The sequence below is a fragment of the Mustela putorius genome, unplaced genomic scaffold (genome assembly GCF_011764305.1).
Source record: "Mustela putorius furo isolate JIRA1106 unplaced genomic scaffold, ASM1176430v1.1 tig00003858_pilon_pilon_pilon, whole genome shotgun sequence".
Taxonomy (NCBI): domain Eukaryota; kingdom Metazoa; phylum Chordata; class Mammalia; order Carnivora; family Mustelidae; genus Mustela; species Mustela putorius.
The window spans coordinates 9,075,906-9,089,738 of record NW_025422010.1 but is presented as its reverse complement, the minus strand read 5'-3'; the positions used below and the strand labels follow the sequence as shown (position 1 = coordinate 9,089,738).

The following is a 13,833-nucleotide window of genomic DNA, read 5'->3' as shown; positions in this document are numbered from 1 at the left end:
AAACAAATAAATAAATAAGATCTTTAAAAAAAAAGTTTTAATAAGAAAATAAAAATCACCCATAATTCTACCAGCAAAAGTTTTAGTACAGATACTCTTTTGATGCATTTCTTGTTTCCTTTTAAATACACAAATTAATAATAATTCTATTTTTCAAGTACCATACAAAAAATTTTTTTCTACATTATTAAATATCTATAATATCAAGTAATTGGAAGCAACCTGAATGTCCCCTCAGTAAAACGATCAGTTTAAATGATTACAAATTAATTCAATGTAATATGTAGTCTGCAGAAGCAGTAATGAAGATTTAATTTCAAAAGAAAATGTGATCAGTTCAATGAAAAAAGGCCATATGTAAAATGATATATATGCTGTAATTGTATCTGCTTGTTTATGTCACAGTAATTTCATGCCCTGAAATCCCTGTACATCTTTCGTGCCTCAACTTCAGTGCCGCCACTTTAAGAATCCTGCTTTCCTTCTCTAGTTCTCCCAAGCAGACTGCTTTCCAGGGGTACCCTTTCGACCTAGTATCTGTTGCCTTTTTAGCTATTATCAGGTTGTATAACTGGTAAAGGGGCAGGGCTGTCTTTATATTTTGTCACCCCCTCACACCTAACACTATGTACCCGATGAAACAATATTTATTGAAGTCTGATTCTTAGTGTAAAACTGAGGTTTTGTGGCATATACAAAGGAAAAAATCATTCCTAATTTCCAATAAAAGTAATCACATAATGAGAGACAATATAAATAGAATAATTATACATAGATCATAAAGAAATCCTTGAAAACTACACATAGGGATAAGTTCTCAAGAGCAATTACAAAGAAAGCATTAACAATAGCAAATAACACCCATTGTATAAGTACATATTCTTGAGGTCACTTAATCGGGACCAAAATAAACACTGCTCCCAAAAATAGATGTTCCTTTTTGCAACATAAAGTTCTGTAATGTAATACTATACATTTGAATATTGATGGCTGGGGATGGGGAGCAACATCTATACAAGCAGTTTTAATTGCAAAAATATTCTTTTTTATACCATGTGTCAGTATATCTATACCACTCATTAGAATATTCTTCTCTAAAAATAAAGATTGTGACCTCGTCAGAGCTCCTATACAGTGCCCAGTACCTTACAGATGGCCCAGAATGCTTCTGGAATTTGAATTTTTATGTGAGAAGAATATTTGGGGGCTAGATCAGTTTAGAGGAAGCTTGATATATTAAATTTATAATTTTAATAAAAACTTTAATAAATACTTAGCAAATTTATCATTTTTATAGTGAGTTTGGTGTTTCCTCCTTGGTCAGAGACCTGTTTTCTTCACCTTTAGTTAGAAGCCTGGATTTTCTTTTCAGATTGAGGCCCAATGTATACAACATACATTTCAACTAAGAAAAGATGCCCACCTAGGAAGAAGAAAAAATCTTTTTTTAAAAAATGATATAAGGGGCACCTGGCTGATTCAGTCATTGAATGAAGCATGTGACTCTTGGAGTTTTAAGTTTGCACCCCATATGGGGTGTAGAGATTAATTAAAAATAATATCTTTAAAAAAAGATGATATAGTGAAATAGAATCTGGCATGTTTTAGCTACATGTATACAACTTGAATGCAATTGAACTTCCATGCAGTTAAAGTTAATTTTCATGTACTTAAAAATGTGTAGAAATTGAGCCCATTATTTCCCCCCATTGTACTAGAGTGTTAATATACTAAGTCAAGTCTGAATTATAGATATGAAAATTAAGGAACGTAGTAGCTTTTTTCAGATCACATATGTACTGAATGTATCTGTTATAATCTTGATTATATAATTGGGGGATACATGTCTTTATTTTTTTAACCAGACAGTCATGTGTCTTGTGTAGGCAAAACCATTCACCTTTATATAAGTTACTATACTTTGTGAGAATTATTCCCTGCTGATTTTATTCATAAAAATTCTGAAAATATAAGATAATATGTGACATTTACTTAATCTCCTTAAGTTAGTGGTTCTTAATCCTTTTTGCATCAGAGAATTTTATTTCAACATTCCAGGGGGGAAAAAAGTACATATATGTAAAATTTTGTATAGCCAGTGTTTCCCCTGAATCTAGTCCTGAATTTTCTGCTTTTTATATAGATGCATTTTTATATCCTGTATCTTTGATATATGAATTCTGAATTAATTATACTGTGTGCTTTTAGAAGTGTCAAGAAATCTCATTATGAAGCAGATTCTTTATAAAGGTTTTCCGTAATACTACAGCAGAGTTCTTACATGTTTTATTAAGCATTTTTTCATTGTAATTCTGAAATTTTCTTTCTGAATTGAAATAGTTACTTTATATGCTATATTTTTCTCTCAGCTTTATTTTTCTGGCTATTGTCTCTTGACCAACAACAGATTTTCTCTTTTTATTCTAGATTCTGAAGAGGCTCGGTCTGTAAATCCTTCCAGTGTTGATGAAAATATTGACTCTGAGACAGAGAAAGACTCTCTCATCTGTGAAAGTAAACAGATAATTCCCAGTAAAGCACCTCTTCCATCTGCTCTTGATGAATATGAGTTCAAAGATGATGATGATGAAGAAATAAATAAAATGATTGATGACAGACATATTCTTAGGAAAGAGATACGAAAAGAGAATGAAGCTGAAGTAGAAAAGAATAGTTTATTTACCAAACAGGAGAAAGCTTTCTATCCTAAATCATTTAAAAGTAAAAAACAAAAGCCATCGAGAGTTTTGTATTCAAGTTCTGAAAGTTCAGATGAAGAAATTCTTCAGAATAAAAAAGTTTCTGTTCCATGTTCTGTCCCTGAAACGTCAAATTCTGATACACAAACCAAAAAGGAATATGGAGTTTCAAATGAACACAAACAGAAAGGCAAAGCTAAAAGAAAATTAAAGAACCAGAACAAAAATAAAGAGAACCAAGAGCTGAAGCAAGAAAAAGAGGGGAAAGAAAATACGAGAGTAACAAACTTGACAGTTAATACTGCACTAGATTGCTCAGAAAAGACCAGAGAGGAGGGGAATTTTAGAAAATCTTTTAGCCCGAAAGATGATACTTCGTTACATTTATTTCATATCTCCACAGGTAAATCTCCCAAACATTCTTGTGGACTAAGTGAAAAGCAGTCAACACCACTAAAACAAGAACATACTAAAACATGTTTATCACCAGGAAGTTCTGAAATGTCTTTACAGCCTGATCTTGTTCGGTATGATAATACAGAATCTGAATTCTTGCCAGAAAGTTCAAGTGTAAAATCTTGTAAGCATAAGGAAAAAAATAAACATCAGAAAGATTTCCACTTAGAATTTGGTGAAAAATCAAATGCCAAAGTAAAGGATGAAGATCATAGTCCAACACTTGAAAATTCAGATTGCACACTGAAAAAAATGGATAAAGAGGGTAAAACATTAAAAAAGCATAAATTGAAACATAAAGAGAGGGAAAAAGAAAAGCATAAAAAAGAGATTGAAGGTGAAAAGGAAAAGTACAAAAATAGAGATAGTGCTAAAGAGTTGCAGCGGAGTGTAGAATTTGATAGAGAATTTTGGAAAGAGAATTTTTTTAAAAGTGATGAGACTGACGATCTGTTTTTAAATATGGAGCATGAGTCCCTAACAGAAAAAAAATCAAAATTGGAAAAAAACATAAAAGAAGATAAATCAACCAAGGAAAAACATGTTTCAAAAGAGAGGAATTTTAAGGAAGAACGAGAGAAGATTAAAAAGGAAAGTGAGAAATCTTTCAGGGAAGAAAAAACAAAAGATTTAAAAGAAGAAAGAGAGAACATACCCATAGATAAAGAAACCGAATGCAGTTCTTTAGGAACAAATGCCAGTGAAGAATCTACAGGGTTACACTCAATGGAAAAGGAAATAGAGATGGAAAAACAAGAAAAGCATATAAAAGAAAATAAGGAAAAATCCGAGAGGCGGTTTCAGACTAAAGAAAAGGATGTTGAGAAGACTGAAAGAAAAAATTCTGAAAAAGAAAAGAAGACCAAACATGAGCATAAGTCAGAGAAAGACAAGTTTGATCTTAGTGACTGTGTTGACAGAATAAAAGAAAAAGACAGGCTGTATTCACATCACTCTGAGCGTTGCCACAAAGAAGGAGAGAAGATAAAAAATATCACCACTGTGAAAAAAACTGATGATAGAGAGAAAAGTAGAGAAAAGATCGATAGAAAACATGACAAAGAAAAACCTGAAAAAGAGAGGCATTTAGCAGAAAACAAAGAAAAGCACTTGATAGAAAAAAAAAACAAACAAGCAGACAATAGTGACTATACTAAATCAGAAAAGAGCAAAAATAAAGAAAAAGACAGGGAGGTAGATAAAAAGGAAAAATCGAGAGATAAAGAAGGTGTAAATATAACTAACACCAAACACATCCAGGAGGAGAAGAAGTCAAGTATAGCAGACAGTAGTAAAGCACAACATGAGAAAACTTTATCCCTTAAAGAAAAAACAAAAGATGAACCTTTGAAAACGCCCGATGGAAAAGAAAAAGATAAAAAAGATAAAGACATAGACAGATACAAAGAAAGAGATAAGCATAAGGATAAAATTCAACTAAATAGTTTACTCAAAGTAAAGTCTGAAGCAGATAAGCCTAAACTTAAGTCATCACCAGCATCAAAAGATACTCGACCTAAAGAAAAGAGGTTAGTGAATGATGATTTAATGCAGACAAGTTTTGAACGAATGCTAAGCCTTAAAGACCTAGAAATAGAGCAGTGGCACAAAAAACACAAGGAAAAAATTAAGCAAAAAGAAAAGGAGCGGTTGAGAAATCGGAATTGTTTAGAACTTAAAGTGAAAGATAAAGAAAAAACAAAGCATTCACTAGCTGAGTCCAAAAATAAAGAACTTACTAGGTCAAAGAGTTCAGAGTTGACTGATGCTTATACCAAGGAGAAACAGTCTAAAGATGTTGTAAGTAACAGATCACAATCTGTTGATGCCAAAAATATAACAAATTTAGGGAAGTCATCTTTTGTTTCAGATAATAGCTTAAACAGATCTCCTAGATCAGAAAGTGAAAAGCCAGGTCTCAGCTCCAGATCTGTATCCATGATTTCGGTTGCTAGCTCAGAAGATTCCTGCCATACCACAGTGACAACCCCCAGGCCTCCAGTTGAATATGACTCTGACTTTATGTTAGAGGGCTCAGATTCCCAAATGTCCTTTTCCCAGTCACCATTTTTGCCAGTTGCCAAATCTCCTGCCCTTCATGAAAGGGAATTAGATAGTTTGGCTGAACTTCCAGAGCGGATTAAACCACCATATACAAGCCGACTTCCAACATCCCATCTCCGATCATCTTCTGTAGAAGATGTTAAACTAATTATAAATGAGGGGAGACCAACTGTAGAAGTTCGAAGATGTAGTATGCCAACTGTCATTTGTGAACATACAAAACAATTCCAAACAGTATCAGAAGAAAGCAGTCAAGGTGGCTTAGCTGTGCCAAGAGATACTTGTCTTTCTCCCAAATCTGAGGTGCCCTCAAATGTGCCTGAAAGAGAACTTTCAAATGTGTCTAACATTCATTCCAGTTTTGCTGCCTCTCCAACTAGATCTGTAAGCAGCAAATACATTTCAGCTGATATAAATGTTATCAAGAGTACTGCTCCAGTGGGCACTTTAATGGACAGTCCTGTGCATTTAGAGCAATCTAATCAGGTTGGTGTGATCCAAAATAAATCATGGGAGGTGCCTAATGACAGACTGGAGTCATTAAGCACTGGTGACTTGAGCTGCCCAAATTCTAGTGCACCTGATCAAGATTCTTCTGTTCAGGGTTTTTGTAATTCTGAAAACAAAATACTAAAAGAACAGAACACGGATTTTTTATCCCTTCACCAGACTGAACTACCAGGAAACTCTTGTGCTCAGGACCCAGTGTCCTTTCTGCCTTCACAGCAACCTTGTTCTTTCCACAGCCAATCACTTTCAGATGCTGAATCTGTTTCTAAACATATGTCTGTATCATATGTTGCCAATCAAGAGCTGGGTATTGCACAACAGAAAAATGCAGTTCAAATTATGAATTCTGTTTTAGATACTGATAATGAATGTACGAAAGAAATGGAAAATACTTTTGTCCTAACAGATGTCAAAAAGACAGATGCCTTTGTCCCAGTGTACTCTGAAAGCACTGTTCAAGAAGCATCGCCAAATTTTGAAAAGGCTAATACTTTGTCTGTATTACCACCAGAAAAAGACTTTAGTGGAAGTGATGCTTCTTCCCAGCTAAATACACATTACACATTTAGCAAACTAATGTATAAGTCTTCCAGTGGCCATGAGGTTGAAAGTAGCACTTCTGATATACAGGTTATTTCACATGATAAAGAAAACAAACTGGAGAGTTTGGTCTTAACTCACCTGAATGATAAATGTGATTCTGATTTATGTGAAATGAGTACAGGGATGCCAAAAGGAAACCTAAATGATCAAGATAATCCAAAACATTGCCCTGAAGGTGAAAAGTGTTTGCTTTCCATGGAGGATGAAGAATCACAACAAAGCACTTTATCAAGTCTGGAAAACCATTTACAACAACCGGCTCAACCAGAGATGCATAAATATGGTCAAATAGGTAAAGTAGAATTAGAAGAAAATGCTGATGACGATAAAACTGAAAACCAGATCCCTCAGAGGATGACTAGAAACAAAGCAAATATGGTGGCAAATCAGAGCAAACAGATTCTTGCTAGCTGTACACTATTCTCAGAAAAAGACAATGAATCTTCATCTCCTAGAGGAAGAATAAGGTTGACTGAAGAAGATGACCCCCAGATTCACCACCCACGGAAAAGGAAAGTGTCACGTGTACCACAGCCTGTGCAAGTGAGTCCCTCTTTACTGCAAGCAAAAGAGAAAACTCAGCAGTCTCTGGCAGCCATTGTAGACTCCCTGAAACTAGATGAGATTCAGCCATACAGTTCAGAGAGAGCGAATCCGTATTTTGAATACTTGCACATAAGGAAAAAAATTGAAGAAAAGCGCAAACTATTGTGTAGTGTTATTCCTCAAGCACCTCAGTATTATGATGAGTATGTGACATTTAATGGATCCTATCTCCTGGATGGAAACCCCTTAAGCAAGATTTGCATTCCCACAGTAAGTAACGTCACTTAACACGCATCTGCTGTCCAGTAGAAGTATGATGCAAGTCATTTACGTAGTTTTAATTTTTCTAGTAGCCACATTTTAAAAAGTAAAACAAAACAGGTAAAATTAATTTAAACATTTTATTTAACCCAGTATATTCAAAATAACTACTTCAAAATATATCAGTGTAGAGAAGTTGTTTATGAATGAGACATGTTATATTCCTCTTTTTTTTTTGTACTAAGTATTAGAAATCTGGTGTACATATAGTACCTCTCGGTTCAAAGTAAATGCATTCAATAGCCATGTGTGGCTAGCGGCTACCTTATCAATCAGCACTGGTCTACAGTGTTTTCTTTTTCCTTACCTGCTTTTCCTTCATCCCCAAAGAGGTATGCTTTTATTTCGCTGACTCACTTACACGTGCGTCTGGAACAGTCTTCTCTGGAATTTCCCTCTGTTGAGCCTCTTCTTGCTGGTGTATTCTTAATATTCTCTCTCAGTTGGCTTTTATCCACCCATTCCAAACATACTTGTTTTTCCTTCATCCTGGGGAGAAAAAACTTACCCTGTGACTGTGCCAGTTTGTCACGATCTCCTTGTCTCTTTCCTTTACTACCACACTCTTGAAGAGTAGTCTGTGCCTGATGTTTTCTCTTTATGACTGCCTATTTATCCCTTAAACCATATGCACAGATCACCAGTGAGCTTGTGGTGCCACATTTGTTGGCCTCTTTTTCTTTCGACTTGATCTTTGTCACATTTGACATTGTGACCATCTTGTTCATAAAACTTGCCCCTCCTTGGTTTTTTGATGGTACGCTCTTCTGGTTACCTTGCCTCAATGACATATCTTTTTCTCTCTCTTTTAATGACTCCTGTACCCACCCTTAAAGCATCAGAGTTCCCTAGGAATCATTCTTCAGTCAACTTTTTGTCGTTGTGGTCTTGGCTATTCCTGTGGTTTCAGCACTCTACCACGTGTCAGTTTAGTCCCCTAAAATTCTTACCTTAGCCATGTCATCTCTGTTGACCTCCAGAATCAGATGTACATGCCTCTTGGGCAGCATTACCTATATGATCTGCAGATACCTGTCATAGGTTTAGTTGCCCAGGAAGTAGGCCCTGAGATTCTGCACAAAGCTTATTGGTAAGTGCTGTCAGGAACAATACCTATAACCGTGTGAAGGAACCGCAATTCAGCAGAGTAGGAAGTCGAACTGAGATGTAGTTGCAGCATTCATTTCATCTGGAACTCAGGAGTGGGGTCACCCTTTTGACATGTAGCGTGCCTCTAAGGAGGGAACATGACCTTGGGCACACCAACTGTCTTCCCTTCCGGGGTTCCCATTGCCAGTTTCTTGAGAGGAACTCCAGAGAGCTTTCAGTCTCCAGCACTCCTGGGAGCTGGGGTTGAGTGCCTCATTCCTGAAGGAGGATTCTAACCATGCGCCAAGTATCCACTCCAACTTTAGATTCCCAAAGACCAAAAGAAATGATTTATCTTTCATTGTCTCAGAAGCAAATCTTTATTATTAGTGATGAGTACTGACCTTCTCAGTTACCATATTCTATCTATTCTACCTTAGAACTCTCTCCATTAACTCTACCTTCCACCACTGCCCTGTTTTAGGCCTCTCGTCATCATCTCTCACTTAGAACATGCAGCAACTTTGTCACTTCTTTTTTTCCTACTCTCTTTCTGCAGGAGCCTTCTCTTTTGTTGTGAAATACATATCCTATTTAAAACAGTAAAGGGGCTCCTGGCTGGCTCAAATCAGAAGAGCATGTGACTCTTGATCTCAGGGTTGTGAGTTCGAGTCCTGCGTTGGTTTTAGAGATTGCTTAAATAATAAAACTTTTTAAAAAAAAAACAACCCCAACAATAAAAAACTATTACCCTACTTAAGTATTTTAGCTGTGATTAGCTGTCTTCACATTACCTACAGCTTAAAATCCACATCTCGTCCTGTTGTAACCATTTATTTTATAATCTGATCCCAATCTACCCCTTCAGCTTTGTTTCCTCACAACTTCCAAACTCACCCAATAATTCAGCCATATTTCACTCACTCTTCAACAGAAATCTGTTGTTCGCTACTCTTGGTAGTTAGTGCTGTTCCTTCTGCCTGAAATATTGTTCCTGCCAGGCTTTTCTTTCTATTCTCTTCCTTACCTTTCTTCCAGCTGTGTTGTCACTTCTGTGCAAAATCTTGTCAAAGCAGAATTGTTTGTGTCTTCCTCATACTTAAACTATGATATCATAGTTAACTGCTCACATGTCTGCCTGTAATCTGATTAAGGGATAGGGCACTATTTCTCTCTTATAGAATGAGTCCCAAATTTATCTTTAGCTGTGAGTACACTGTTGATTTCCCTGTTTCTAGCTTCTTCTGAACATCACCTGAGTGTCCTGCAGTATCCATGTAATTATCAGGTCCAATACCAAACCAATTTATCCTATCTCAAAAGAGAGCACAGGTAGGCAGAGCAGCAGGCAGAGGGAGAGGGAGAAGCAGCTCTCCACTTAGCAGGGAGCCTGATGTGGGACTTGATTCCAGGACCTTGGGATCATGACCTGAGCTAAAGGCAGCCACTTAACCAACTGAGCCACTCATGCGCCCCTTTTGTTTGTTTTTAATGAGAATTATTAAAGAAACACACAGCACAGTATAGTAGAAAGAGCAGTAGTTTTCAGGTAGTATACATAAGTTTGTCTGGATTTTACTACAAACCAGCTGTGTGATCTTAAATAATTCCTTCTCTGATCCTTAATTTTCACATCCGTAAAACCATAATACCAACCCTACCTCAAAGTAGATTGAAATAGTACAGGCTCTAACCCATTAAAAATGTTAAAACATTTTATAGATTTAAGAGGTTATCATTATTTTATCCCACTCAAAATAACCTTAAGGTTCATATTTATTAGAATTAATATGCAACCCCCCACCTTTTGTTCATAAAAGGCTGTGCTTTTGAGCTTACTGGACTGAAACTCATTTGTTCAATACTTTTTTTCTAAAAAGTAATGAAAGCCAGAATAACAAAAATCACTTTTATACTACATTTTTTTAAATAGGTTCCAGTATGATTTTTTCCATTTGTCATTTTATTGAATTGATCTCTCCACATTTGTGTGATCTATTTATAGAACCTGTTAGAAATGTAGTGAAACACCTCCAAAGTCAGCTTAAGTGTTTGTCATTCTCACAAATATTTTTCTCATAATTTAGACAGAATGCTGCTGTTTTTCCAGAGAAAGTCAAAGGAAGAAAAATAAAACTATAGGTCAGGTTCCCAAAAGACAAATGAACTGGGGGAGAATAAAAGGAAAAGACTTGTCACATCCTGGTATCTACTGTGGTTATGAGTACCAGCACACAGATCCCTACAGGGAGATTCTAAGAGTGGATGTCAGGAAGGAAGACCATCCAAGGGAATCTGTCAGGAGAGTTTATATTCTGGAGACTCCTGGGAATAACAGATCCTAAAAGACAAAAGCTCCAAACATGATTTACCTAAAGATAGATGGGGAAACAGGAAAGGGGAGGTTTCCTCAGAAAGTCTCCATATATTTTGTTTTTGGTGGTTTTACCATTTCTCTGTACATGGATGCTGAAGATTTCCAAATTTTCATATTCTGCCCAAACCTCTCTTAGCTTCCTTTTTTGCTAAATAGACATAGCTCCACTTGAATGTCCATGAGCTCCACAAACTTGACATATTAGGCCTGAATTTAACCCAAAACCCTATTTCTCTTTTTTCCTGTCCCCTCTCCCCTCCTGGATTATCTCTTACCACCCATTTGGTCCTCATGCTAAAGGACTCACAAGTCCTCTGCAGCTACGCCCTCTCTTTTATCCTTAGTCACCATATTTTTGGACCCCTTCCCTTCCATTCCCTCCTCCTCATACCAGGGTCACAGTGATTTGCTTCCTTCCTTTCTTGCCTGTAGTCTTACCCTCCTAATACCTATTCTGCAGACACAGCAGTGAACTGTAAGATCTTTCAGCGGTTTTCCATTGCATACAGAATTTACCTTAATGTGTTATGCATAATATCTGTTCCACAGTGTGTAATTAAACACATGGGGATGATGGTGGGGAAGGTGAGGAGGGCTCATGGTCAGATACGTTTGGGAAATGGAACACTGTTAATATAAAGATAATAGGTTTCTTTTGTCACTGTAGAACTTCTCAAAATGAGTAAGTTTAATTTGTTAATTAGATACCTAAGCAAGCGTATATGTACAGTTTTCCCAAACTTACTCATTCTTAGAACCATTTCCTGCAAGTCATGTTTATGGGCCCAGTGTTCTGTGGAACACACTTTAAGAAAACTAGTCTAAGTGTGCCTGGGTGGCTCAGTTGGTTAAGCATCTGCCTTTGGCTCAGCTCATGATCCCAAGGTCCTGGGTTCCAGCCCCACATTGGGCTCCTTGCTCAGTGGGGAGCCTGTCTCTCCCTCTGCCTGCTTGTGTACTCATTCTTGCTCACTCTCTCTCCCTCTCTCTGTTAAATAAATAAAAATCTAAAATTAAATTAAATTAAATTAAGCTAATCTTAAAAAAAAGAAAGAAGGAAGGAAAGAAAAGCTGGTTTACAGAATTAGACTGCAACCTTTATTACTTTGCCCCTACTGATCTCCCCATCTTCATGCCCTACAGTTCTTTCCCTCAAAGTTGATGTCTCCAGAACAACTTGTAGTTTTCCAGACACCATACTCTCTTTGCGTTTTGTACACTTGATCACACTGCCCTCTCTTCTGGGAATTATCTCCCTCTCTTCTTTCTCTTCTTTTTTCCCCCACAACTGATTTCTCTCACCTTGTGATTCTGGCTCTTCCTTTAACATGTAGCCTCAGGCATTACCCTCTCCAAGAAGTTTTCTCTGATACCCCAGGCTCAAAGGAGTAGATACTCTTCCTCTGGGCTGCATAAAGGAAGCCTTTATGATTTGGGAAAACTTCAACATAGTATCACTAAACTTCACTGTTACTCTTACTAAACTTAAAGATGTTTATAAGGCACAGAAATCAAATAATTTTATTACTGTAGTTAGAGGCCTGAAAAATAATCTGCCCCAGTAAGTTACTTGTCCTGTAGAGTTTTCCGCATTGATTCAACTGAGTGAAATCATGTGATGTTATTTAACCTTTTTTTCACTCCCCCATAATTCCTGTAAACTGTTTACTGATTATAAGTATAGAGTCCCAATCAGATCCAGGCTTGATTCTTTGCCTAAAGCTTTTCATATATGGTGTATAATTCCTTAGCCCCACATCAAGACATACATAGAATCTGCTTGTCCCACCTTCTGAAGAATCAGAAAAGTCAACTATCAGAAAAGTCAAGCTATTCTGTGGTTCCTGAACATACTGAGATACTTTACTTTTCCCTAAATGCTGACAGTAGTTAGAAGCTAGAGATGAGGGTGGAGGGAGGAATATAGATATTCCAAGGGACAGAGGGAGAATATTAGGGGATCACAGATGTCTCTATATTAACTCTGTAACAATGCATAGATGGTATCTGTTTCCTTAACCTCCAGCATATACCAGAATGCAGTCCACTGTAATAATCGATTTAGAGATGAACCGACCATAAGATTTTTGGTGTATGGAAAGACAAAATGGGTTATCACCTATAATAAAGAAGTTTTAAAACTACAGATCTATTAGAGGATAACTCCATCTTTTTATAAGAGACTTCATGTATACTACACTAAGACTCAGACTGCTGTAACCTTTAGGACCGGACTGTTTGCTTTTTTTTTCCCCCCTGCTTTTGTGAACCCTCCCTCCCTGTTTATGAGCTGTCACTTACTGATGCTCTAAAATGTGTCTCTGTAAAAAGGAATTTCCTTAGTCCTTAGGCTTTTTAATTTGCTCTTTGAAATTTGCTGTGGCCTCAGAATTAAAACATCTAAGTTTCTTGTTATGTTCTGTGCTTCAGACTGTTGAAGTTGAGAATAATCGGTTGTATAATTGTTACTGTATTATCTAATTCAGAGAACATCATAATTTATGTTTTTATTAACTGATCGAGTAAGAGCTTTAGCTGGTTCAGTCAGAAGAGAGCTGACTCTTGATCTCGAGGTTGTAATTTTGAGCCCCATATTGTGTGTAGAGATTACTTAAATAAAACTTTGTTAAAAATTAGGAATAGCTCATTGTTGTATTTTTTAACTAATGTATGTTTTTGAAAATTAGATTACACCACCACCTTCACTGTCAGATCCACTTAAAGAGCTTTTTCGGCAACAGGAAGTTGTAAGAATGAAACTACGTTTGCAACACAGTATTGAAAGGGTAAGAAGTGTTTAAATTTATGCAAAAAATTATTGTATTTTAACAGTAGATCATAATGACCTACATTATATTTTATGTGTATATGTATATATTTTATATACACACACACATATAACTGCCTTAGGGGATTTTCCTTATTTAGAACCATTTTGGGAAATGGTTTAATTTTTTTATCTTGTACCTGTGTAGTTAGGGAATTTTCAAGCCTATTTCAGGGTAGCTGTCCTTATGTTACAGTTCGTGTCGAGTGTATTTTTGATGTATAAAAATCTCTTAATAATTTCTTATTATCATTTGCTGAATTTGTGGAACTAAAGCGGTGAATTCCAAGTTAGATAGTTGGATTTCCAAGTTTTCTGCTTCAGTGCTGAATACTTAGAAA

General features: G+C 36.3%; 1 protein-coding gene across 9 annotated transcripts in view; it reads left to right on the top strand.

The window, feature by feature from the left end:
• ANKRD12 (ankyrin repeat domain 12) overlaps positions 1-13,833 on the top strand; it is a 122,438-nt gene that overhangs the window by 97,140 nt on the left and 11,465 nt on the right. For all 9 annotated transcript variants that reach the window (XM_004742716.3, XM_013051383.2, XM_045065375.1 and 6 more), the window contains 2 exons: positions 2,428-7,148; positions 13,353-13,451. In XM_004742716.3, coding sequence (XP_004742773.1) covers positions 2,428-7,148; positions 13,353-13,451 — 4,820 coding nt within the window. The remainder of the gene's footprint in view (positions 1-2,427; positions 7,149-13,352; positions 13,452-13,833) is intronic.